This window comes from Acanthopagrus latus, chromosome 7 (genome assembly GCF_904848185.1).
Source record: "Acanthopagrus latus isolate v.2019 chromosome 7, fAcaLat1.1, whole genome shotgun sequence".
Lineage (NCBI taxonomy): Eukaryota > Metazoa > Chordata > Actinopteri > Spariformes > Sparidae > Acanthopagrus > Acanthopagrus latus.
The window spans coordinates 29383393-29410723 of record NC_051045.1 but is presented as its reverse complement, the minus strand read 5'-3'; the positions used below and the strand labels follow the sequence as shown (position 1 = coordinate 29410723).

General features: G+C 40.5%; 1 protein-coding gene and 1 long non-coding RNA gene across 5 annotated transcripts; one reads left to right on the top strand and one right to left on the bottom strand.

The window, feature by feature from the left end:
• Positions 1-271: 271 nt before the first annotated feature.
• On the bottom strand, positions 272-14804 carry gpr173 (G protein-coupled receptor 173). Of its 4 annotated transcripts, none has more exons than XR_005076078.1 (4): positions 13500-14804; positions 12741-13050; positions 1891-7565; positions 272-1848 (listed from the first exon to the last, which is right to left on the bottom strand). XR_005076078.1 is itself a non-coding variant. In XM_037104186.1 (4 exons), the coding sequence occupies exon 4, from the start codon at positions 7377-7379 to the stop codon at positions 6195-6197; it is 1185 nt and encodes a 394-aa protein (XP_036960081.1). In that variant the 5' UTR covers positions 7380-7565; positions 11992-12161; positions 12741-13050; positions 13500-14804; the 3' UTR covers positions 272-6194. The 4 variants fall into 4 exon arrangements, 3 of the variants coding, with proteins under 3 accessions (XP_036960081.1, XP_036960080.1, XP_036960082.1); XM_037104186.1 differs by adding an exon at positions 11992-12161 and having other exon boundaries at positions 272-7565; XM_037104185.1 differs by having other exon boundaries at positions 272-7565.
• A 10446-nt stretch (positions 14805-25250) lies between these two features.
• LOC119022837 lies at positions 25251-26946 on the top strand. The gene is made up of 4 exons (XR_005076081.1): positions 25251-25335; positions 25492-25538; positions 25640-25755; positions 26367-26946. It is a non-coding gene; the product is annotated as an uncharacterized LOC119022837 (long non-coding RNA).
• Positions 26947-27331: the final 385 nt, after the last annotated feature.

Here is a 27331-nt window from a genome sequence, read left to right as displayed (position 1 = left end):
CTGTTTTGTTTTTTTTTGACAGATTGATTTTTCTTATCTCAAGAAAACCAGCTTGGTTATACCTAGACAACAAGATAAACAAAAGGCTGTTCCCTCTTTTCACTTATTGCCCGAAGCTGAAAAATGTCAGCTCAAGGAGAACCGATAATAGATAAATCTATCAGACTGTACTTTAATCTTATTTCTTCTTATTTATTTATACACTTGATTAGCCTATACCATTCAAACACTCAACTATGAGGTTATTTTTCCCAAAGGTTGTAGCCTATTGGACAGAAACATGTCTGCTTGGAGTTGATCACTGTATGTAGGACTGTTGTTTCATTCTGTCTTGTCTCTACACAGAATGGACGATTAAATGATTTTCAGCAGCTAACACTGTTATTATTTCCGTCACAGACGTACATACATGGCATAATGGACACTCAGGCCACCTACTCTGGAAAGTCTGTTTGGAAACAAGCACTACATAATATCACTATTGTTATACCTATCTCCTGTGCTAGCCCTAATGTAAATACCCTCATATCAAATAAGTGGGTAAAACATTCAACTGTTTCATTAAAAATGTATACACTCCCCAAACGATAAGTAACGGTCCACCATTTTGAATCTTATTAAGTTGTTTTCTCAAGATAAATGATCTTGTTATCTCAGATCAATGTGCTATTCCTTGATAATGACATAAATAATTTCTGATCTTGAGAAAACAAATGCAGTTGAGCTTGTTATCATGGGAGATTAAGCAAATCATTTTTGACCCATAGAGAGCCAAAGTCATGCCCCTTCTAGTTTGCCCTATGGGACCTTATTTCAGAAAAAGTCTGTATGGTAGAGAATGGAGGAAGACTCATTTGAACTGTGTCATGATCACACATATAGTATTTGTCAATTTAAAAGATTATTTTCAAAGTCATTAAAGTCTGTGAAAATAGGGACAAAGTTGTGAAGTTAGAGTTAGAATAGTTTGTAATAGTCTGTAAAGACCGACTGGTGAACAGATGAGTCTCTGTGTTCACTGAGATGATGTTTGACCGCAGACCTTATTTCAGGCATTTAACTGAGAACCAATTCAATAACCCCAGTGACTTGAGAAGGGTTAGGGTTAGGGAACATGAAGAGCAAAAATGCTAACTTATTTCCTGGTTTAAGGACTAATTCCTGTAGCACTGTATTGTGTCTGTAAACCTTGATTTAATTTTCCTACAAAGTATTGGTTGGCTTGTTGGTTGGTTTTCAACCTGTCTAATCATGTGACTGCTTGTGTTTCGCAACCTTTCAGACTGCGAGGCGACTGTGTTCACAGGTCTCAGTGCACTTATTGCTGATGGGAATGATGGAGAAGACCCAAGCTGAATAATTTGGTTTTACCCTTTAAAGAGAGTAGCAATTTGGAGCTGATTTTATGTCAAAGTGCAGTGTTTTGTAAGTACAATTCTTGGTTATTTATCATCATGAAAATTGTAGTTTGGCATACTTCATTTTTTATGAATTTATTCTTCAACAAAACATTCAGAGAGAGGCCAGTGTGTTCAGTCGCATTTGGCCTGTCTGGATTTTTTATCTGATGCCTTTTTACCTTCATTATCCCTCTATATGTACAAAAAAGGCCAATTCATGATAATTTACTACATGTTTACAAAAAGGGACTTAAGTAAACTTCATTGGTTTGAAAACACATTCAGATCTTTGTGTGAGGAAAAAGGTCAACATTAGAAATACTGAGGAAGCATTTGCAGGAATGATGTCTTTTCAGAATGCAATATGTAACTATTCAGTATTTTCCATCTCATTAACCTGTCTCACCCATATAACCACCATCTTACACATACATACACAGATTCATACCTGCAAATAGAAACACACACACATACACACACACACACACACAGAGTAAAAATGCAATGATCAGGAACTCTTCAGTTGCATTTCAGAGTTGGTTTGCTGTCAATATAATACATACTAACTAGTACAGAGGTCACATTAAATTTACAAAAGATAATCTGCCTGAGGCAACTAAAAAAGCACTGTCAGGTCTCTCCAGCATTGACTGTGAATCCACACTTTTCTCTGGCTTTGTCTCACAAATGAAAATGGAAAGACCAGTTGTTTTTCCTTCATTCCTCAGGTTGTGAGGAAAACAACTGAAAAAAACGATCCCACAGAAATCCAAAGCAGGGTTCACTCAGGTTCTGCAGTAGAAAAGTCACTTTTGTTTGATCTTCACCTTTTCTCCCCATGTCCTCTCTGTCCATGATCACAGTTCTCCAGGTTTTGATGGGAAGAGCAACAAGTCTTCCAGACGTCACTAGTGTACACAGTGTTCTGTTTCATCCTGTTGAATGACTTCAGTGCAGACAGAAGAGACACGTTCGTCTTCTCCTGGTTGCATTGTTTGGACGTTTTGATGGAGTAAGGCCATAATTTTGAAAATTCTTAAACATTAGCGATTCACTGCGGCATGCTGCTGTCAGGTGTTACAGATAGGCCACGGTAGAGCAGCCAACCACACTTTCCCTCAATCTTAAGCACTGTGTCACGTTTTCACACATTCACTAATTACAATCTCCGTGCCCTGCCCTTTACTTCCACCAAACTAAACTTCAAGTTGCAGTTCATTTTCAGAGAGAAAAAGGAAAGAAGCACAGTTAATCGATTTATCTATATTTGTGCAAAAGTAAAGCAGCTGATGTGCCTTCAACTGCATCCTTATTCCTTCACTAGTCTGTGTGTGGTAATGCTGATGATTTACGTCTCCTAAGCTCTACCATATGATCAAATAATATCAAGTCGATATTGACTCCAGGTTTATCTCATAATGTTATGAGCTGGTTGAAAGAAATATAAAAAAAATTCTGTGTCAGCCATTTGGCTCCATGTTGTGATGGGGACATAGTTGTACCCATTAAGTCCTCTAAGTAATCACAGTTGATTTAATTGCTTTTTATCAGAATTCCAACTTAACTCCTGGGGCAGTAAGTCAAATTCAAGTGTTGAATTTATCTCAGTACTTTGACTGAAAAAGTAATAACTCTCTTCTAACATGAGTCTATCCTTATCATCATTTTGCTTTTAAAAACATAAAAATATAAAATTAATTAAAATTAAAATTAAATTTTAAATTTTCCAACATAAATGCCAATTTAAGTGAGTGGACTGGTTGGTGACCGAAAGTTGATCCACACAGTGATAATTAGCTTTTTATATAAAGCCCTGGACTGATGTCACAAGAAAATGAGGCTTTGAAAGAAACCATCCATTTCAAACTTTTAAAATGGCCTTGAGTAAATTAAGTGCACCAGGTAGCCAATGGAAAGTGATTTCCACCACATTCTCAGTATTTGGATGATCTTATTTACACGACTTGCTGGGAAAGGGAAGTGATACTCTCTAAGGAACTTTTTGTTCAACTGCTGATTGTAATCAGACTCAAATTGCAGGTTATAGCAGACTGCTGTTAGTAGACGTCTCTGCTTAATATAAACTGGGCTGATGAGGGTTTATTCTTTGTCTTCAAATGATCAGTGTTGGGCACGTTTTAGTAATTTTTATTAATAGTTACAAGTTACTTTTCTCAAAAGTGAGAGATACTGTGTAACTGAGTTAGTAATGGAATTACTCCACTATAAATGTAATTATTTACCAGGGAAAGTAACTATTGCATTACTTTTTTTTGTATAAATATGAATTAAGATTTTTTTTCTAAGCGGGTTTCACAAGCCAGTTGCATAGAGTAGTACCGGCACCTGCTCTCCCCAGTATTCATGAGGGCTCTGAAGGTGAGTCAACTGCTGATAACGGGAGCATGTTCTCCACAACATACCTGCCTATCATTGAGTTCAGTTCAGTCTGTGGCACAGGTTTTTTTTGAAGCTGGAGCAGAAAAATCCAGCTTTAGCTGCTGGGACAGTTCCATGTCTTCGGAGCTCATGATAGCCACACCTGGCCTGCTGTCATCATCAACAGTGTCAATAACGGTGTTTTTGGCCACTAACTTTGTAGAAGCATGTGGTGCTGAGAGATGCTTCATTAGATTAGAGTTGCTAACAATGGACGTGGACAAACACTTCGCTCTGGGACATAATGAGCACTTCACATGTACGTTCTTGCCTTTTCATCATTGCTGCAGCTCACATCTGCAGCAAGTTTGTGTGTGTCAGGCTGCTGTGTGCATGTTGTTTGTGTGTAAACTGAACACTGCCTCTGATTGGCTTACAAACTCTTATGCTACCTTAGCCCCTCCCTCCTCCCTCACCAAAGAAAATAAAAAACAGCTTTGCAGTTGGCTGAGAGCCAAGTCGGATGACAACAGCGTCATTGAGTAGCTTCAGTTTATAACGTGCCACATTTAATTGTCGGTAAAGGTAACAATGTTGTAACGATGAAAATAGTAATTAGTTAATTACCCATTACTGAAAAAAATAATGCTGTTAGTAACACCGTTTATTTTAACGCCGTTAGTCCCATCACTGCAAATGATGCACACAATTAAAAGCACACATGTATCAGTGGAATTTCTTCAGTCACTTGAAGGGAATCTTTGTGTGTTTTAGTTAACATCAGTGAGCAACACCTAGTGGAGGATTAGACATGGATTATTTGTCAACAAAGAAAATATATATACTTTCTGTTCCCATCACTGATGTGTTTGCTCTAGATGAAGAGATCTTTCTTCTTCATTCAGTGAAAGGTATGCGTATGAGCATTTATATTTCATCACACAATTAAAAAGGGGAAATTTCACTGTCTTTAAACCCAGGCCCTAGATTTACATATACTGGTGTGTAAATGATTCATACCAAAAATTTCAGAATCGGTCCAGTGGATCACCTTAGCTGGAAGCTGCGACAAGGCTGCAATGGCTGCAACACAAACAGATGGTCTGTCTCTGTAGGAATCAATTTCATAATATACACATAGACATAGACACTTAAAATAAAAAACTCCAGCCTGTCAGTTCCAAAAACAAGCACATTTGGCTTTGACAATTGCCCCACAGGATTATGTTGCAGCCATGTCATGATGCCAGCTGAGGAAATATACTTTGACCGATTCAAAAACTTTTGCCAGGTAGAAATCGTTAACTCACCAAACCTTGTGAACATAGGTGTGATGGAAATTTTGTACTTCATGTAGAGACATTAGAACTGAAGTCTAACACAGGCATGTTTAATGTAACTGGTTAGTGTGACCTGTGACCTTGCTTCATGACTTGTTTTTATGATTTATTTTAACAATAGGGCCCATCTTTTAAACTACCAGAATTCCTTTTTAAGATGTAGTCTCACAAGAATAACACCCATAGTCCTGATTCTTAAAGGCTGCCTTTGTTTACTTTACTAAGTACAGGAAATTTATAAAGACTTAGATTGTTGAATAATTTTCAGGCCAAAATGAAATTATAATCTATTATCTTTTCAACTGATTTCTGAATTGGACAGACTGTTTAAACTTCAGCTTGATTATTTTGAAGTTTCTCTCCATGGGTAAATTTCTGAACAAAAAGACAGTGTCTTTGTGTTGTGCCAGAAAATCAAAATTATAAGAAAATGGACACCTGGAATAATGTTGTCAAGAGCTAAAAATCAAACACCAAAAAAAGTGCAGTTAGTGGTCAAGATGCTGAGCATGAATGGCAACGTCCATAGTTCAGATCTTGCATCACTCCTTCATTTTCCTCCCGTCTCTCCACTGGTGTTATACCAAAAGCATTGTCTGGATTTCCTAACTAATATCACATTTTGAAATTTAGACAGACAAAGTTACTATATGATCTTTTTCCTTGTTGCAAATTAACCCAAACATTCTTTGTGTAAATCCAGAACTCTTTGAATCGACCACTTTATGAAGCGGCTTAAATTAGTTATTAGTTAGTTATTTGTTGGTGGCTTTTTGTTTGGATTGTTTTAAACAATGACTGCATTATTACTTGCATGTTTTGTTCTAAAATTATTTCCCTCGTTATCAACATCTGACTCCATGTATGCTGTTGTTATGAATAAAAAATGGATGGTTGGTAGATGGGAATACATGCTAATCATTTCAGAGTTTCCATTATGCTCACTAGTTTATACCCACTGCTTCAAAGTAGCTTGCATTGAATCGAAAGCCACAATAACTCAAGCAGAGACTCTCACAGAACATCTGTTGGCTGCCCTTCGTTTTTTTTTCCATATTCAGATCATCATCTCTGCTTACATGACACAATAAGGCTCTCGTGGCAGATGAGGTTTAGTCCTGCAGCAGGCTGGTAGGTGGGAAAGGAGCCCTTTCTTCAAGTCTTTGTTAAGGAAGAAACAGACAATTGGGTTGACCCCAGCTTGGGCGAAACTCATCCACACAGTGGTGGAGAGGTACCGGTGTGGTATTGTGCAAGCCTTGACAAACACTCTCCAGTAGCAAGCCACTATGTATGGAGACCAGAGCACCAGAAACAGCAGGGTGATCACGTAGAACATCCTGCCAAGCTGCTTCTCCGCTTTGAACTCCTCCATGCCTAACAGGCGCCGATTCTGGTTGTGCAAGTTTTGCCGGATTCCCAGCAGAGTGGGCGGCATTGGACCCCTGCCAAAGCCTGCAATCCAGTTGGCTGCTGCTTGTCCAGTTGCCCCCGGTCCATGGAAGGTCCAGTTCTGACTGATGGCAGGCACCATCTGGACCGGCTTCATCTTGCGGTGTTTGTACTCAAAGAGGAGTAACTTCATGTAGACGACATGTGTGGCTAGAATGAGAACAGCTAGCATTAGCATAAAGCCTAGGGTATCATTAGCCTTGAAGTAGCGATGTTCAAAGATGCACTGGTCCTCCTCGCGAATAAATTTGTAGGTGCCCACATCAAAAACAGGCGGGAAAGCCATTGCCACAGACAATGTCCATACCATGCACACCACTGCCACACATGTCCAGAATGTCATGCGCTTTGAGTAAAAGCGGTGGTGTGCGATGGCCATGTAGCGTGTAACGCTGATGCAGAACAACATGAAGGCGGCATGAAAACAGAAGAGCACTGCCATGAAGGCCACCACCTTGCAGCTCAGCACGCTATAGGTCCAGGCTGAGCCATTCTTTATAGTCACCAGCACAAAGGGGAAGCAGATGGCTGAGCGAATAGTGTCTGCCAGACACAAGTCCAGCAGGAAGTAGTAGGGTGCCTTGTGCAGGGCCCGGTCCCTCAGCACAAGCAGAGACACCACCAAGTTGCCCACCAGGCTGATGCAGATGATCAGCCCCAGTAGCACCAGTTTGATATAGGTAGAGACAGCTGAGGAGGGATTCTCTACTACCATACCTCCTGTGGTAGCCACCACTGCTGCCATGGGCCCAGCAGGCCCTTCACTGCTCTCGTTTCCATTCGCCATCCCAAATGCCCCCCCACCCATACCACCTGTTCTGCAGACACCAAAGCCACCACTCCTCCACCACCTCCTCCGTCTGCTGGTCGTTCCTTCGTCCTCGTGGTTGCTTTCTTTCCGAAGTTCAGAAGGAACAGGGACACCTCAATCCACATTGCCCCATTTCGAGCAGGGTCCCTCTGTTGGAGTATTATGTCGTCTCCCCGCCTGATCCTGGACAAAGAAGATAAAGAATTAGGAACTAACATGGATCTCTGTAATATGTGTCTGTGGACAGTCTTTTCAGTCATCTAGGTAGTACCACAGCAGATCAACTTTTATTGTGAAACGTTTAAGATGTCTTACTGTTTAGTGACTATTTGGCTTTAATAAAGAAATGCTTCTGAGACCTTTTTTTTTATATCCAGGGGTGCTTTCACACCTAACCTGTTTGGTTCAATTAACTATGGAGTAAAAGCAGCAGAGCTGGAAAGAAATCTTCCCCTTTCAAATGTGACAACCCAACGATGTTACTTTGATGTTACTAATGTTACAAGGTACCTTGGACAATAACACATTGAAACAACAGTTCTCACAGTCCCCAGTTTGATGTGTGCCTCTGAAAAACCTCAGTCTGGAGGAACATGATGCCCTTAAACTTCATCCTACCCTTATATCCCAACAAGAATAGGTTAGGTCAGGGTTAAGTGTTAGGGGTAAAGCATGTATTGAGAATGGACCAAAATCTACTTAGATAAAAGTAAAAAATAAATCAACTGAAATGTAATCTTAGTTACTGTGTGATATGGGACAAGAGTGTTAATCACCATGGCTTGGGGCCAAGAATATTATACAGGGCACAGAATAGGGCAAGCACCAAAGAGGTCAACGGTACAACATCTGACTTGTCAAAGTTAAAGTGTGGACTGGGGAGCTGCGGAGATCTCTGACTGCCCTCTCCTGCATGGCAACCCTGCTATGCCAGTCATTAGATTTACTGATAAAACCTTACAAATTCTGAGCAAGCAGTGATCTTGAGGACGTTTCACCTCTCGTCCAAGAGATGTCTTCAGCTCTAACTAACTGGAGGAGAGTTACAGGCTTTAAAACTCTGTGTGGGAGTGTCCTTTAGAGTTGTTATGGACACGTGTGATCTCTGAGTTTCATAATCGTTAGGGCCGCTTATGGGTCGTTGACTTGACCAGCCTTCATGTGGGTTACTAGGGCTAGGCGAGCCCAGGTGTGAATGGTTGATAAGCTGTCTGGTGAGGGAACACAGTACTGCGTTGTAGGTGGGTGATAAGTAATGTCGTAGGCCACTTCCTCTATTCAAAGTCGGTCGTTCCAGTTTGACACAGATGGATTTCTTTACTCCTCTTTCAAACCATCTGTCTTCTCTGTCCAACATGTTTACATTGTTGTCCTCCAAGGATTTTTTTTCTCCTTCAGATGTAAGTGGACAGCAGAGTCTTCTTGCGTTGTGCAATTTGTTTTGGTTTTATATTCAGGTACAGCACAGTTCATTCTGGTTGTTTTGTGTAAGGGCCATCTTCTTTAAGTCAAATGTGAACGTAGGCATGTGTGGACACTGTCATCTCAGCCAAGAAAGCCAGACTCAGAGAAGAAAGGAGTGTCCATGGCTTCACCAAAAGATGCTACTGGTGTGAAATTAATAGTAAATATCAGATACTGAAGATATTGCTTTTGGTACTTACACATTGCAGTCATTTGGCCCTTCAGCGGTTCCTTTTTTTTTCTTTTGTTTATATCGTATATGTGTGTCTATATGGACTGAAACAATTCCTTCAGTGATAGTCATTCATAGAACAAAGAATGGCGTAGCTTGACATGCACATTCCCAGAAATGCAGCTGTGTGCCAGTGACACAGACCCCAAGGAATGTGACTGGTCCGCTTGGAAGCATTACATTTTCAGGCTTCTCCTCCAGAGATTAGTGGCATTGCTGAAATCGGGGATTGTGACCTGTAGTTTCCACAACAATTATACTGAACTCTTAGGCCAGCCACTGCTCTTCCTCGATGATACTCCTTTTCTGGAGCCTCTCTGCACTGCTGGAGAGTCCCTGGGCGAGAAAGAGTGGACAGGCCAGATGTCTGAAGAACAGGCTGTCCCTCCAGTAGCAGCTCAGTGGCAAACGCTGACATGCTGAAACCAAGTTGTTCAAGCCATGTTTGTGTGGAGCCGAGGCCTTCCCTGCAGGCGCTCTACCTGTCTCCTCACTCTAGTCCAGAGACACAGCTGTGGGTCAATGTGTTTAAAGGGCGACGTCAGCTGGCAACACAGATATACCAGCCCACATGTTTCAATGCTGATGCTCACTAGGATGTGGGCCACTAGCATAGGATATAGCATTGGATTGGCTCTGCCTAGAGCAGCTGTGACCTCTCTTATAACACCAGAAACCAAGCTTGTAGGGTGCCATAAAAGTTCCAGATTCCACTGCAGAATATTCCGTTTGAGCGACAGCTTAGTTTGTTTGTTTTTTAAGTTTAAGCACAAAATTATGTTATTTGTCAAAAAGATAAGACATTGTCAAGAAAGATCATAACAAATAATAATATCACCGTGTTTTAAAGTTTAGAATATTGATGTATTAATTGATTCACTTATCTACCATTTCAATCCAGGTTCATTAATCACAAAGCTTGTAATTAAATGTTTTTTTTAATCGCTTGACAGCCCTTAAGGAACAAATTCTTCAAGTTGAAAATCTTTACTGATGCACATTGTGTGATTTGTTGAAATCACAGGCTGATCCAACTTGTTTGAATTTTACCACGGCAACTCATAATTTGACTCAGCAGTCTGTATGATCTCTGCGTGCCTGGATGTACTCCTAACGTCTGGGCATGCTCCTGATGACTCTGTGGATGGTGTCCTGAGGGATCACCTCCCAGACCTGGATCAGGGCATCAGCGAGCTCCTGGACAGTTCATAGCTGGACTTGGCTTTGCCCAATACATGATGCTGCATAGGTGCGCAATTGGATTTAGGTCAGGGGAACAAGAGGGCCAGGGCCAACAGCACCAGCATAAGTAGCCTGCTGGAGGTCATTTTAATCAAACGTCACTTTAATTTGCACCAAATATATATATATATATATATATATATATATATATATATATATATATATATATATATATATATATATATATATATATATATATATATATATATATATATATATATATATATATATATATATATATATATATATATATATATATATATATATATATATATACATATACACACACACACACACACACACACACACACACACACACACACACACACACACACTATATATATATATATATATATATATACACACACACACACACACACACACACACACGGCTGCATCTTAAATTCCTTACCAACATGCTGTTGAGTACGCTAAAACAGAATTTCAGATTTGTCTTGAACCTTAGTATGAAACCAATAGCTTGCAAATTATTATGGTTATACTGTGCTGATATTCCATTAGTTTTTACATTTCAGTTGTGAAAGTCATGGTTTGTGACAGTATCCATGTTGAGTCAAGTGTACATAGTAAAAACAGTTTCTCAAGCTGCTTCTGGGTTGTTTTGTATATCTATTATTACCATAATAATACAAAAATGCAAACAGCAGTTTGTAAACATTTTGACATGATTTGCAAATTTTGTTTTCCCTTCTCCTAAATAACTTATTCAAACTTTGCACTGAACTTATAAATGAACTAATTTTTTTCCCTTCTTTTGCCTTACAGAAAACTGGACTGCTCATATTTTCTACCGATTTAACAAAATAAAAATGTAAACAGAAGTATACATCTACCTAACAGCAGCTACAGTTAACAGTTACTCAGGTGATATGCTGCCTTGTATTTGGGTGCATTATGAATTTGGGAAGTGGGGTTAAGGTTAGGGTTAGAGGTTTAACATATTGCACCTTATTCATTTTTACTAAATGTGAGCATGGTGACCATAGTAAATATTAGAATACATTCAAAACATCAACATGTTAACATTGTCACTATGCTGATGTCAGCATGCTGATGTTAGTATTTAGCTAATAACAACAGTACAGCCTTAAGGCCCTCATACCAGGCCGATGGTTTATTTTGCCAATTCAGCATGTAGATGTGGCAGCTCATCAGTGAAAAAAGTTACTCTGATTGGCTGTTCAGATAAGTGGATGAGTGCAGAAAAAAAAGACACATAGAAACAGAATGGGAAATCCCCATGTGTCTGTTGCTGTTGTATCCTTGAGAGGTATTTCCTCTCACGCAGGCGCAGAATGTACAAGCTTGACCACCTGTTCTGGTCTTTACGGTGTGTTCAAGAGCAGCGTTTTCACCCCCAGAGAGGCAACATGACACAACGCAACAGTTGGCCTTTCTCACAGCGAGTTCTTTGATGTCAGTTTGGTGTGTAGGGGCAAAAAAAGCCTGTGTTCACATAATGTTTCTTTCTGGCAGAAAAGTGCTGGCAGTACATTAGGGAGCGCTGAGTTAAAGCGCTTGTGTGGTGAGAGAAAAAAACTACACATTGGTTTGGAGTGACATTAGCTAACACGATGGTAACGGAGGGATGACCACACAGCTAACAAAAAAAGCTTACAGTGTGTGGGGTGATTCAAGTACAACACTCACCAACAACATTAAGAGTACAGACATTGAGATTTTTCTGTCTTTGTTACGACAGTGTCTGTCTGATGAAGCTCAGGATAGACAGACACAGCCAGAACAAGCTTCTCCTCCATTTATTTGGTCTCAGATGGACATGAGACAAGTCCTGCCCGATCAAATATATGATTGGTTACCTAACAAAAAAAAAAAAAAAAAAGCCATGGTGAAGACCGCAGTGCCTTTCTATATTGTTCAGATTTTAATTTCTTAAGTTCTCGGAGCGGCAGCACAAGATAAGGCTCAGCACTATGAAAACAAGACACTTGTTCTCAAGGTGGATGCATGCTGCTGCATACGCATCTCTCCTCATTGCAAACAACTGAAAAAAGACACTGGCATGCAGAAAAAAACATGAAGTGGAGAGGGGCCCAAACACATCTGTTAGTGTGGCTGTAGACTTCTCTAACTTGGGTGAACCAAACCTTTTAAATGACAGGAGAGGCAGAAACATGTCTGCCTACAAATAAAAGGAGGTGTATAGCCTTCTCATGGTAAAAACCTCTTATGTATGAAGACAAACACCTGCAATATTATGGAAGATGAGGGTGAGCCTTTTGGGGAAATGCCATTTGAAAAAAGCAAATCTGATGAAATCACTTGGTGCTCTTTTAGAGGAAAATGTGCAAAATGCTGAATGATGCCTTGAAAACAATAAAGATGCTTAACAAATCAAGATCAAATGTATCATGCTAACCCAGTGACACTCTCATCACCTGTTTTTATCAGGTCATTTTGGAAGTTCCACTCGCTCTGGAACTGTGAGGGAGGCTGTGTGTCTTGAAGGAGGGGCTTTACGAAGCTGGAAGTTGGTTGGCGGCGGAGGGCAGAGTCATTGTCAGGAACTGGGTAGCAACAGCAGCCCGATACCTCTGGCTTGATGTGGGAGGAGGCGACAAAGCTCACTGGATGAGATGTAGACAGAGCTGGTGTCTGACAGTGGGGCCCAGCATCAGGCCTCCTCACATGGAGCCTTAAGGTCTGATGAGGACTGGAGAGCTACCAGCTGCTGCAGCATGAAGGAGCCTAGGTGGATTAAAATCACACACCACACAGTCTGTATTCCTTCAGGAGGTGGCGCTATGTTCTCTAAGGGGCACGTTACAACAAATGATATTAAATCCCCTGGCTGTCCCAGTGCTGAGAGAGGCCCTCCAGCTGCTAGAAAACCTGTATTATTAATCATCAGCATAACACACTGACCAGTGTATGCTGCTGTAATGCATGCATCAAATATTGGGATGTGCTCTGCATACTGCTACCCCACATCAGATGATCACCCGTGGAGCCTGACACAGACAAAGAACAGTCCCAGTGAGCTGCCATAGTCTGGGCCTACATGAGCCAGAAAGACGGCAGCGAGCCTTATTCCACACATTAACTGACATGCAGGAACGCAGAGGCAGGCAGCGTGACATTTAGCACACAAGGGACCTGTAGGCAATACAAAATGGTAGTCATGTTGTGCTGCTTACCTGCTGTGGGCTGCTTGTCCTCCCCACTATGGCAGGCAGGCCGTTTGTTCCAGTCTGCATGAAATGCGGGCTACAGCGATCCACCTGGCTGTTTCCAGGGAAAATGACTAGCTGGACACAGCTGGTAATGAGACAGACAGCAGCACCTGCGGTGGACTGACAGCTGTGTCACTGGTCCAAATCTTCGCCAAAGGTGTTTGGCAAAGCCTGTTGCGGACTCCCGTTACAAAACAACGGGTTTAAAGAAGCCAAAGCTGCGTTTCCTCTTTTTTCTTGTGCATGTCATGTCTCCCGGTTTTCCACTGAGGCTCGTGCCGGTTGCCAGTAGACCCCAGTCCCGGCGGCAGCATCACCATCCAGAGGGGCTTTGTGGTGCGTCTGGTGTCAACGCTATCTCCAGTCTTGATATGACAGACCCGGGCGGTAGTATCCTACAGTAACATGTGTGAGCTCGTCTCTTCGCGGAGCTGACAGACCCCAGCAGACGCCCTGTGGAGCATCTCAAGCTCGCAGTTTTCGGAAACCCTGTCGAACCGCCGCCGCACTTCCTTTCGCATTGTCCCAGTCAAGCCGACACCTCATGTTTGTTGTTCATGGAATCCTATAGCATGCCGAAACAATCCAAGGGCGTACCGAGGCCAGAAAGCCCCAAGCAGACGGGTTCGGGCTGCGGGATGACACCGCGGCCAATCCTCATTCTGTCCCGCAGTCCGTCAACGGCCAGGCGTCTGCCAAACAGGCGGGTACGGGGGAGAACACAGCGGATGCAGATATCCTAATTGAGACGCCTGCTCCGACGGTGACACGGCCAGATGGACGCGCGGCTTGATCCGGAGCAGAAAGGCATGTCTCGGGACTGAGCGCAGCATCCAGAGCAGCTACTGCTGCTGTTATCAGGGCTGTGTTGAATCGCGTCTGAATGCTCTGTGGACAGGGGCGGCCACCGGGGGGGGGGGTTACATGTCCCCCACTAACCCTTACCTTACAGTGTCGGTGCATATGTGGTTGTCAGGAGTTTGGCCCTCTGTTTGTTTATACCTTGACTTATCTTTATTTTGCTGTCTGTGAATGCAATGCATTTCATTTGAATTTTATCACATATAAATGCATATATGCACCAATATCTCAATATCCCTGACTGATTTTGAGTAGTGCAATTGAATACGGAGCACCTGGTACTTAGGAAGACTGTTATCCAAAGCTGATGTTCACTATAATGGCCACAAATACATCAAAATGTATCTTGTTGCAAAGTAGATATACTTGCTCATCGAATGTATCACAATAAAATACAAGAATACTGGTATGGTATGACAGAATACGTTTAATTCAAATACAACTCATTTGTAAACATTGCATGAATGTTTCTGCACAACTTTAACAAATAACTATGCAAGGGAGTGTAAGTACATTTATGATGTACATGTAGCTTTGTGTAGATATATATCTGTATTTGAGTATGAGTAAATGCAAAATGTGTATGTGTACACATTAGATTTGGGACAATATATCAACATTTTTTCACAGATTAGGATAAAAACACTTGTGAGTATCCACACCTTAGTGACCTCAAAAAGCTGCCTTAGTCTTACCTGTACTTCTGATTTACTCTTACCTGCCACAGGGAGGCGCCTGCATCTCTCCGGTCATTACAAAATCTCAAGCTTGTTGAAGGTACTGTGAACCACTTTTGGGCTTACAAATAATTGAAATAAAATTAAATCACAAAATATTACAGACCAAAAGTCTGATTAACAAAGATACCCACTGCTATTTAAATATAACAGTATGTAAATATGAGATTTACAGCATGAAGAGAGTTCTGGCCATTCACAATGAAAGGAAATCACACAGTGTGTTGAATCATGTTTAGGTCCATTTCACCCTGAGATGAGATTCATGCAATCAGGTGACAGGGAGGAGAAGCATGGACCAATCAGTTGACAACAGTAATGAATGGCTGCTTTAGCAGGGTGGAAGGTACAGTCATACTATGGACCCACCCACCCATGGACCTACACTCACGTCACCATATTCTCTGTCATCCCCATCTCTTCAAGGTTAATTCCTGTGACTGTGCTGTCCCTCTTTGCATCCTCAGTGACAGAGGCCTGAACAACACAAATAGAGAACTATAAAATATAAAAGACATGTCATCAAGTGCAATACATTTGTGAACCCTGGATTTGTTTCATAGTGATGTAAAATGATAAATATTTATTGCACATTGAAAATATTTGTATGTTTTACATAAGCCACAAAATATATTTGTGACCCTTTCTGAGCACATTCATTAATATTAAGACTCATCAGATTCAATAAAAGTGTGCCATGGGAGAGATCAGTGTAGGTAACCCTGTTCAAAACTACATGGGAAAATATTATAAAAACAGATATCCCTCAAAGAATTAGTCTTGAAGGAGATGACAAGGCTTCTCAGGATGGACTCACACCTCTTTTAATACATATTAATTGTTCTGTGCAAGAACTCTGCATTAACCTGAAACACAGCGTTAACAAACAAACATATACAGCCATTTGTTACTTGTCATCTTTCAGGCAAATATTGTACTTCTCTTTCCAAAACATCTGTCTGACAGCTTCAGTTACTAGTTTTCTTAGTGATTTTTTTTTTCATGACCCTCCTGGCCAGTGAAAACCACACATCTCCAGATGTGTTAAATGTCTGTGCTAATTACCACCATTTAGGGACTCAGTAGCACATGCGCATGCAAACCTACACATTTACTTACATCAATCTGCTGAAACATGGCAGGTCATCTAGCTCCAATATGGGTCTGAGATTAACCCCATTGAAAAGATGAGCCCTGCTGATTTCCCACATTATAGATTTGAAGTGACCATGTAGGATGTCCTGGATGTGGTAGGCTGCAAAATCAGGGGTGCATGCTATGTGGCTTCTGTTAGTCAGATCATCATGCGACTGAGTGAATAGTCAGATGAAACTGAGCTGGGTGAAGCGAACAGTTAGTGATGCATGCGCTCTTTCAGATGACGAGTATTGAATTGAAGTGCAGTCAGTAACCAGTCCAAAAGACACACATCTTACTAACTAGCAAGAATGTCTGTCAGTCCTTCTGTTATAACTTTCTATTCACTTCAAAAGACATAGGCATATTAAATCACCCCATTCATCCCACTGAGAATGAGGGTATTAAATGAGTGTGTAATTTGCTTGCTTGTTATGAAATGAATATAATTTGTGGTGTTTTTTTTCTCATGTTATCTTCTTGAGACTCTTGTCAAGTTGTGGCTCCCACTGTTGGGATGTTGTATGTTGTTCGATTCATAAACCACAAAACAATTCTGGAGGTTTACAGCAAAACCATGCAACACTGCTAGACATTCTGCTAAACAATAGAATAGAATAGAATAGAATAGAATAGAGTTACTTTATTGATCCCAGACTGGGAAATTATTTTGTCACAGCAGCAGTGGGTCCACAAAAAAAGAAAAAGAAAAACACACTGTACGTAACAGAAATAGAAGGCAAGATATATACAATGTATATGCACGGTGAAAACTATACTATAAACAATAGTAATCTATACAACTATAAAAGAAATAAACTGTTCCAATGAATGTGCAATAACAGAACCAAATGAGTGTGCAATAATAGAACCACAGGTAACATAAATAGATAAATAGACTTAGACTTAGGATGTGCAGATGTACATCTTATAAATGGAGTAAAATCAGTAAAGAGATCAGAGATCTCTCTGTCAGGCAGAGGTGAGACAGCTATTGTATGAAGTGATGGCTTGTGGCAGGAAAGATTTCCTGTATCTGCTGTTACAACAGCAAAGCTGAAGCAGCCTTTTGGAGAAGGTTCTCTTCTGTCTGACCAGTGTGAGGTGGAGAGGGTGGAGAGGATTATGCAATATGGATAACAGTTTTTTTCAATGTCTTCCTCTCCACCACAGCCTCCAGAGTGTCCGGTTTACAGCCAATCACAGAGCCAACCTTCTTGATGAGTTTATTGAAACAACTGAAGAGAGTAGATGGGGTCTTTTGACAAATGGAAAAATGTTGAAAAAAACAAAACGCTCCATGCAGCTCATCCAGCACAACCTTTCTGGTCTCTGGAGGCCCTGAGATCCCACAGTGATTTGAAAAGATATTGTGTACACCCACATGTGCAGTGGAGTCTTTGCACTCATGTCAAATGGGGTGCTTTACACTTAGCAGCTGCAGTGAAGATTTATGTTGTTGTTTCTTTTGGTTGTTTTTTATTGCTTAAAAGCAATTCTATATTCACTAGTTTGCATTGTTTGTTTACTTTCCATCAACATGTGGATGAGTACATAATGACCAAATTTCAAAGTTCAAATTTTTTGGTGAATTTATCTTATATGGACAAATGTGAAATGGTTTGCTCAAAGGCACTACCTAACTATTGGATTTTTAAGCATGGACAAGCACAGCATCCCAAAAACGTTTACCAATGTATGTTTCAAGAGCCACACCGTGAGTGCTCATGTATACTGCCTTCTAGACCATCTCTACCACCAAGCCCTGCCTTCAGCTCACATGAAGCACTGATTTGTCTTTTTTTTTTTTCTGACACTTCCGGTTCCCTCAAATCAATGGGATTTTGAATGGTTTCACTGTTAGATGCCTCTATTAAGGGCTGTGGTTAAAGTGAAATTCTTGCCAAAATGCAAAATGGGTTTTTGGGAAAGAAGGAATATTAGGGCGGCAGAGTGCAGCCTTTTCTATCTAAAAGGGGCTAGTAATTCCTCGCTCAACCAGTAGAAATTGCTGTGAACACCAGATTATGCAAAAAACCCCAAACCAAAACAAAAAAAAACCCCATCATATACCGCCCAGCACTATCCTTAATTATACCAGCTCGCTGGTCGAATGGTGCCACATATCCTAAAGAGGCGTGACGGTCCAAATCATCACGTATGTGCATCTTCAACATGTTTTTCCCAGAACCTGCTGACTGTTTATAATCATATGGACGCTGTTTTAATGGGTTGTAACTGACATCCTGACCCACCCAACATCCTGGAAAGGGACAAAGTTATGTTTCGCTCTAAATTACACAGTTACATAATCACCATCAGTAAACTGGACACTGTCTGACTCTGTCACTCATGGGGAGGGAGGCTCTTTTCTGGGGGAAAATTCACTGCAGTCTCAGTCTGGAAGCCTGATTATTGTGGTGATTTTTTTTTTCAACACAAACACTTTTTACAGCCCCAGTGCTGTGTTTTGTTTGTCCTATTCAGGTGCCACCCTTGTCCGTGTGTGAAGCACACTTTATAAACACACTTTATATACTATAAAGTAGGGCTGCTGGTCCCAGTGGGGCGGTGATATGCAGGAGCCTGAGAGCCAGAGAGCCTGCAGTTCTCCCATAAGACAATAGCTACCTCGGTTAATTGGTGTTTTGCAATAAATTTGTTCTGACTTACCACTACCTACTGTTTCCTTTTCCCTCCTTTTCACCTGGTTTTATTTTAACTATGTTAAATACGGCCATACAGAGGGCACAACATATCTGGGGGCTCGTCCGGGATTGTTAAAGGAGCTGGAGAAACTTAAGTGAAAGTTTTCCATCTACAGTAGCGGCTGTGGTGAGTACTGGTCATCTGGTTTTCCATTGTTGGGCCGTGCTACTGTGTGAGTAACTACTCCTCAGGTGACAAGAGCTGAGTGCCCAGCTTGGTTTGTTAATTAGCCTTTCCATCGGGCACTCTTTGGTTGTTTTGCCTTTTTTATTTTTTGGGTAATCCTGGGCGGGGATGAGATTCCCTGTCAGAGCCAGGGGTTTCAGGGCCTCGGCCGCTGATGGCAGCCTTTCAAGTCACCTCTAGCAGCTGTCATTTGTTTGGTCCGAGTAGCATGCTGCTCTAATCTAGCTGTTGGCTAGGTGTGTGATTTTTCTTTATCCGCTGTATAGTGAGTATGACGACTTTTGTGTTGAGTGTGTTCATGGCTAATCCGTAGCTAATATATATATACATATACAACATATAACATAAACATATACACAATACACATCAAGATTGATTTACAACAATTTAGATTTACATCAATTATATATACAGTATATACAGTGTCTGTGTGTGTGTGTGTGTGATAATGTTGATGGTGGTGTGTGTGTGTTGACATCGATACGAGAAATAAATGAATAAATAAATAATTAAGAATGAAACAATTAAAAAGAAGTAAACACTGAGTTGTGTTTCTCAGGTACCACTGGCTGTCCTCAGGTCGTGACATGAGATGATGAATTTAGCTGCAATGCTCTCACATTTGGGCATTTCTCCAAGTAAATATGGGAGTTTCTCCATGTCTGTTTAGTTTTCAAATTCAGGGTGTATTTTTATTATTTTGGGAAAGTGTTCATTTCTCTCAGCCTGGTATTTGGGGCATGAGGTGAGGAAGTGTAGTTCTGATTCAACCTCTTGTCTGTCACAGTGGGAGCAGAGTCTCTCCTCCTCTGGCAGCAGCCAGTCCAAAAGCAGATGATCTAAGGCCTTGAATGTTCCAACACACATTTAAAAAGATTTCACCTTTAAAAGTGTTCTGTTTAAAGAATACGACAAACACTAAAACAAACAATAACAATAATAAAAAAGAAATAAACAACTAAGTAATAAATAAACGACTGTTGTATGTATGTATATATGATTTTATCTTAAACATTTTATGATCAGATTCTTATTCTTTGAGATTCTGTCTCTGCTCTTCTATTATGTAGCTATGAGGTTAGAGCAGAGCAGGTGTAGCATGTATTGTATCTCCCTGAGGTCACCAGCAGGGGGTGGGGGTGCCGCTTCTCTCACAAACTCAGCATAGTTCCATCCAGTAGGCTGGGGTGCCTGTGGAGCTGGCTGTACTGCTGGATGTAGGCTGGAGGGTGCTCTGGCTGGTTTGTGGAGGCCTGTGTTTCTTCAGGTGTACATGGTCATACAGGTAGTCCGGACGTAGTATCAGGTGTCAGCATCTGCAGGCTCTCTGTCAGGCGTGGGGAGAGAAGAGCTGGAGGTTTTGCTTCCATGGGTTGGTGGGGTATTTGTAAGACCCTCCCTCTCCTTTCGAGCCCTGAGTTTCATGGCGGGGAAGTCACCCTCAAACTTTGCCAGGTGTCCTTGAACCATGGCAGTTCCATTTTTAAACAGGTTGACCATCATGATGATGTTGTCTGGGTCATTTTCCTCCAATACACTTATCTTCCATCCATTGCAGAGTCTTGTTCTCTTTACTAAGGAGTAGTGGGAGCTGATGACATCCAGCCAGACATAAGCTTCATCAGAGTAGAAGATTAAATTACATGCCCTCCCATCTTTATACAGGTCGAGAAAGAGTGTTTCTGGTTTTTCCTGGAGAACTTATTGTTTATATTTGCCCCTTGCAGTCTTGCTTTTCACAGATGGGGGAAATTCTATTGTCACAGAGCAGGTAGACATAATGATACAGCACTCTCTCTGAGGTCTGTGAGTTTTGATTTATTACAGGAAAGTTCTATTGCTACTGCTGCCACTGATGCCACCGATGGCAGTCGAACAAAAAACAATAATACTGCTCAGGAGCTATTCCTAAGCATGTCTGCTCAAAATCTCAAAAGATTCACTCTGACTGGATCTCTTCTCCATTTGTCCCTCCCTAACATTTTCATTTATTTGTTGACTAAAATGTCAGTTATATTTTGTCACAGTGTTCATAATCATATCTGACTTTTTATTTACATTTTATTTAGTTTTCGTCCATAAAAAAGGTTCGTTGACGAATATTTTTTGTCATAGTATATGTCAATGACATTAACAATGGTCGGCACAAAACAAGTAAGTGGGGGAGAGTTGAAGAAGTTGGTCAGGCGGTATGTTGTAGGGGAAATGCTGCACTTAAACATGGTTGACGCGCCCTCGTTTGGTGCCATAATAAACAAGATCCCTACTTGTATCAATGCCTTGTTTGGCGTTTTTGTTAAAAAGGCACTTCCAATAAAGTGAGTGTTGGCAAAACCAGTTGTCATTTTTATGTTGAGGCGGCAGGGCTGTTGTCAGCACCAGCGGAATGCAACTAATAACGTAACTTGTAATCTAACTTAGATACTTTAAAAAACAAGTAATCAGCAACTAAGTCACTTTTTAAAGGAGTAATCAGTAATCAGATTACTTTGTCAAAGTAGCTGTAGCAACACTGTGAATTACACACCGACCCCTTTGATGAAGACAGCCCAGAAACAACACAGCCCAAAGGTGTTGGGCTCATTAAGACTGTGTCACTGGTGGGTCAGCCTAATGTTAAACCCTAATGTTGTGAGCCTGATGCATGTTTTAGGCCGTTCATCTCCAAAGGTTATGTTTCCCTCACAGGAAAGGTTGAAAGAATGTGGCAATTGCTGAATAGAGGGGTTGCCAGACCGGAAAAGTGCATTCAGTACATCTATCAATTTTAAAGAAATTATTAGTCAACCTGCAATGTATTCATATATTCCCACCTTAAGCATGAGAATGTTACTGTAGTGTTGATGTGATAATGAGTGCTATGTTGACTAATGAGGCAGCTGCAGTGGTACTCCATGTGTTTTAATAGCAGTCATGCAGGGTTCTCTGCAACCCACTGGGCTGGAGGTCATTTGAACACATGTCAGTTGTGCTTGCATGAAAAGCTGCACAGTATGGCCTGGATCACTGCCCTCCTCGAGGCAGTGTCAACAGCTGTGTGCGTTGCTGGAAGCTGGACCCTGTTTCACTACTCGTCTCCTTGAATACAGCAGCGGTACTGTACAATTTATGTTTACATAATTGTCTGGAATATTGGCCCTTAGCAGAGAAAACCATGAAGAATGTAGAAAAACACTGTGTATTTTAGGTGAGCTCAGAGGAATATTGTATTGATTTATTACTAGTGAAACATCAGCTGTAAGTGAATGCTAGATAAGCATCTACTGGAAAGAGGACAAAGGTCATTGATCAGGAGTCAGTGGATTACCGATGAAAGAGAAGTACAGGGTCGAGAATGAAGAATGTTTTTAGTGTTAAATGAATATGCTTCTGAATCTGCTAGGCTAGATCACACAGAGCCTGTTTTCACAGCACAAGGCCTTGTGGGACACAGCCCAAAATTTCCCCCAGAAAATTCAGCAAATTGATAACTTTTTTATCCAATCCAATCCAAATTTATTTGTCAAGCACTTTAAAAGAACCAAAGTTGACCAAAGTGCAATATGGAAGAATAAACAGGACATCAAAAATAAAGGACATAACAGCTCACATGAGGCACAAAATTACATATAAAATACAACAATACATTAAAAGACATAATTCATGAGTAAAAATAAAAGCCACGCAATAAAAGCAATCAAAATAAGAAATTATTCAGGGAGGTTTAGTTAACTTTACTAGGTTATCAACAATATGCACTTATATAGTAACGGTTACTTGCATGGTGAAAAGAGTTTAGAGACAAGATTACTTTATTTAGAGTTAAGCTTACTCGCAACAACAGGTAGCCACAGTCTCACTGCCACTGCACATTCAAAGAAGAAGAAGAAGAAGAAGTGTGTATGCACAGTAGCAACATTCAGTCTCTCCTGCTCAGCAACGCACCAGTCCAGCACACAGGCCGGGGCGCTGAGGGCAGCCTGCTGACTCCACTTTTGCGCCGTCTTTTTATCCTTTTGAGGAATAATAAGGTAAGTTATCGAGCAAGATTGCCTGTTAATATGTTTTAATTACTTTTACGACTGTTATCTAGCTAATGAACCAAACAGGCATAATGTTGGCCTGTTCAGGCCAAGGTTAAGGCAAGTGTTGGGTGTAACTTTAAATGGTAGCCAGCAGTATATTTTTTTACCTTCAATACAGTGTGGGTGTAGGAAAAATATGTCACGTGACAGTTGAGCCTCAGAGTGTCTTCTCTCACTTATCTATTGTCAGCTGCTTTGCAGAACGACCTCCAACTGCTTCCATGTTGCCATGTGGGTACTGTTCTCCTGTCTATCCTCATGAACCTTCAGCAAGTGACTTACATGTTTCCAGTCCTTTAGTCCTTCCTTATTAAGTCTGTATTCTTTTGGAGAAAACCTTTAGCAGCAGAAGCAGTGCAAGCTATCATTTCTGTTTGAGTACATCAGCCGGCTTCTTTTGATTTTTTTCAGCACTGACTAAGACTCTGTTACAAAAGTCATGTTGACACTCTCCCATCTTTGTTTTTGGGAAATGTGTAACTGCTTTTTATTTGAACTGGTCCTCTGTGAACTAACTCTCGTATCACTTTGTCAGTTAGAAGAGATGTCCAGTCAGCAGGTCTGTTGGTGCCTTTAGTCCTGATGCTGTGTCACTCTGCTGTGCTGAGGTAGAGGGACAGCAGCACCTGATGCTGTGTCACTGGGCTGGTGGTGGAATATGTTAAAAGTGCATCTGAAGAGAGGAGAGAAGTATGTGTGACCACTGGATGTTACATTTTAATTAAAAAAAGATGTCTGATGTGTGCTATACATAAGACTAATATAGACTAATAATGAAAATGTGATGAGATTCATTTAACTTTATTGTCATTGCAAAGCAATTCAGTATAACCAGAGTTAGTGCAGTGTGTATGTATATATATATATATATATATATATATATATATATATATATATATATATATATATATATATATATATATATATATATATATATATATATATATATAAATAAAATAATGTTGGGGAAGCTACTTTGCAAGCATAACTTGTAAAACTACATGTAGTTCAGCCTGGCAGTAGTTTGAACAAACTACATTTTTCCACCCCTGGAGAAATGTAGTTTGTAAAACTACTGCTAAAAAAGTAGCTTTAGCAACTACTTCTACTCATTATACTCATTTAACTCAGTGTTACATAAATCAACATATGGTGTGTGTGAAACAAACTATAATAGCCAACAAAAAATACACATGCCAGAAGAAATATGCCTCTCAACTTGAGAGGAAAAAGTCTAAAAAATGAAAATCAAAATTATAATTATCATGTTTCGTGCCTTTTTTCAAAGAAAAATAAAATAAAATAGGTATTATATAGGTCTTTTTTTAAATGAAAAATATTTCATGTTATTGGTCAAAATTGTAGTTTGTAAAATGTAGTTAAACTACAAAAAATGACCCAAAAAGTAGTTGAATTACTTGACACGGCACAAAACATGAATGTAGTTTAACTATAAGTTACAGCAAATTGTAGTTAAGCTATGTAGTTCAACTACATGTAGTTTAAGTCTCCCCAACACTGGATATAGGAAAGCTGAGGTGTGGAGTATTAACAGTAATACACTTTAACTGCACTTTAACACTGATGTAAACTTTAACAAACATAACCTGTGACACAATGAACTAAAGGCTAACAGCGACCCTATTACAAAGGGGATGGAAAGCTAATAGAATTTTAACTGACATACCAGCAGGAAAGACACCTGTAACATAACACCTGAACAGGCCTAATGTTAACTTTCATAATGTCCCTGATGGGTTTAAGGTGGAGTAACATTAACACACGTCGACTCAGCTATTTACTGATTATTAATGCTGCTATCGTCCACAGTAAGCTAGCAAGCTAACACTCTGCTCCAACAATGGTAACTACAATCATTAAACTATTCATTTCATTCACTTCATCACATTGACATTACTGTACCTGTATCTTCTTCACGTCTTCCTCTTCTTTCCTTCTTTACCTTCACTGGGCGCCGGATGGTTTCAGTTTTCGGACCTTGTAATTCAGCTACAGTATCAGTGAATCTCTCTGCTGGTCTTGGGGTCTCGGTCCAGTCAGATTCAGGCAGCGGGCCTCTCGACCGGCCCCCCTCACAGAGGACAGGTACAGTGCAACGAGCCAGAACCCAGAAAAAAGGCCTCTCCATCATTTAATAGTTTTTGCTATGAAGTTATGTTGCTGTGGGCTCATATAATAATTATTATTTTATCTTTTTCTCCCCCCGTTTTCGGCGCCCCCCGCGGATGACGGCACCCCTAGCATTTGCCTATACTGCCTATGCCCAAGGCCAGCTTAGCTCCTGTGAAGTGAGAGGAATACATTTTTCATCTCTAAAACTGCACTATTTAAGTACAAGTCCTTGTACACATTCTTGTTTGTGATTTCTGTTTTATCTTGAATGTTGCAGTGGAGAGAGACAGTAAATCCAGGGGGAGAGCGGGGGGATGATGGCCCAGTATGGATTCAAACCCCGGGTCTTTGTGGTAAGGACACAGCCTCAGTACGGGATACATTCTCTACCAGGTGAGCTGCCAGAGCCCTTCCAACTTTGCCTATTGAAAAAAAAAGTATTATGTTTTAAATGCAGATGCATTTGGTGTGTGGTTGTATCACATATTAAAGCGGAGTCCAAACTTCAGCATCTGGGGTTTGATTTGGAAGGAGCGCTTTGGTGCATGTGTCCTCCTTTCTCCCCTTCTCTCTACTGTCACTATAAAATAAAGCAGAAATGCCTAAAAAAACACTTAAATGTTTTCTAGATTAATATAGTCCATTGGCTGGCGTCCAGCGGTTAGCATCACAACTTAGCGAAAATCATGGCAGTGAATATTTTGTTCACTTTTACAGAGTGTGCTACTGACATCTGTCCAGTGCCATTGTTTGTGCTGGACTAAGCCGCGATGTTAAGAGCTGAAAGCCAGCTACTGGACATACGGACACAAAAAATATATTGATCATGTTGTCTCACAACGAAACTGACACAGAAAGAGTTAGCTCCCAAATCGTCAGAGTATTCCTTTAATGCACAAGGCTGGAAGGCCGTGTCGGCAGGACAGATGAAATGGTGACAATTTCGAATTGACAATTTACAATTCCCTGTTGTAATGTAATGTTTTTGTTTGATTTCATCACAGGATTGTGATGCTGATGAGACCTGGGCACAAGTATCTGTTTGGGTGCTGACTGTTGTCCATGAAGATGTGCAACTCACTCCAAATCAGCTCTGTCTTCACCCATTGTCTACTGCCATCTTTGTTGAGGGAGGTATTGTAATAGATAATTTCCAGAACCTACCCGAGGCCCTACTTTGCCTCTTGTTTGGACTGTCATATGCTTTACATTTGGACTACCCTAAAGCCCTAAATGAAAAACACTTTCGGCTTCATTCAAAGACAGATGCTTGGCTTGGGAGAGAACAAACTCCCACCAAAACTGCAAAGTCTTAAAAATCCCTTATTGAGTTTGAATGCAAATGTACAAGTGGTGACATTTGGCAAATCTCACTTGTTCATGAGTGGATTCAGTTGTTTTTTTATGTTCACTCCACTCCACTCAAGTTGTCAGCCCATGGGTTCATCAGCAAGTTACTAGGGGCTATAGATGTATGTATATTCATTCACACATACATGAGATCCACTGCCAGTCATTACCCTCTCAGGTTTTTGCGCATATTGAATGTCGCTTTGCACTTGTCGGCAAGTTGAAAAGGAAGAAAAATAAATAATTGATATAATACAATGTTCAACTGTGGTATAACCTTGATTTATTATGTTAATTGTTATTCAGATTATTTTAGGAGATTGGAACCTGTTTTTTCATTTCTGTGTATATATATTTGAGGCACTTACATTGCTGAAGTGACACTTACTTGCTTTTTTTCAATGCAATTGGTTTGCATGGTTTTAGCAAGTGCGTCAGATTGCTGTTCAAGTAAATATAACTCAGAAATGCTAAGTTACTCCAACTTAGACAAGTGTGTTATATGGACTAAACACAGAGTACATTTCACATGCAGTGATTTAGTAGATTAAATAATAGTAATTCTATACTAAATTGAGAGTACATCTAATGTAAGTTATCAAGTACACTTTACTTGATT

Bases quoted from the DNA above. Each gene is read 5' to 3' on its own strand.
- gpr173 (XM_037104186.1), bottom strand. From the start codon at position 7,379: ATGGGTGGGGGGGCATTTGGGATGGCGAATGGAAACGAGAGCAGTGAA.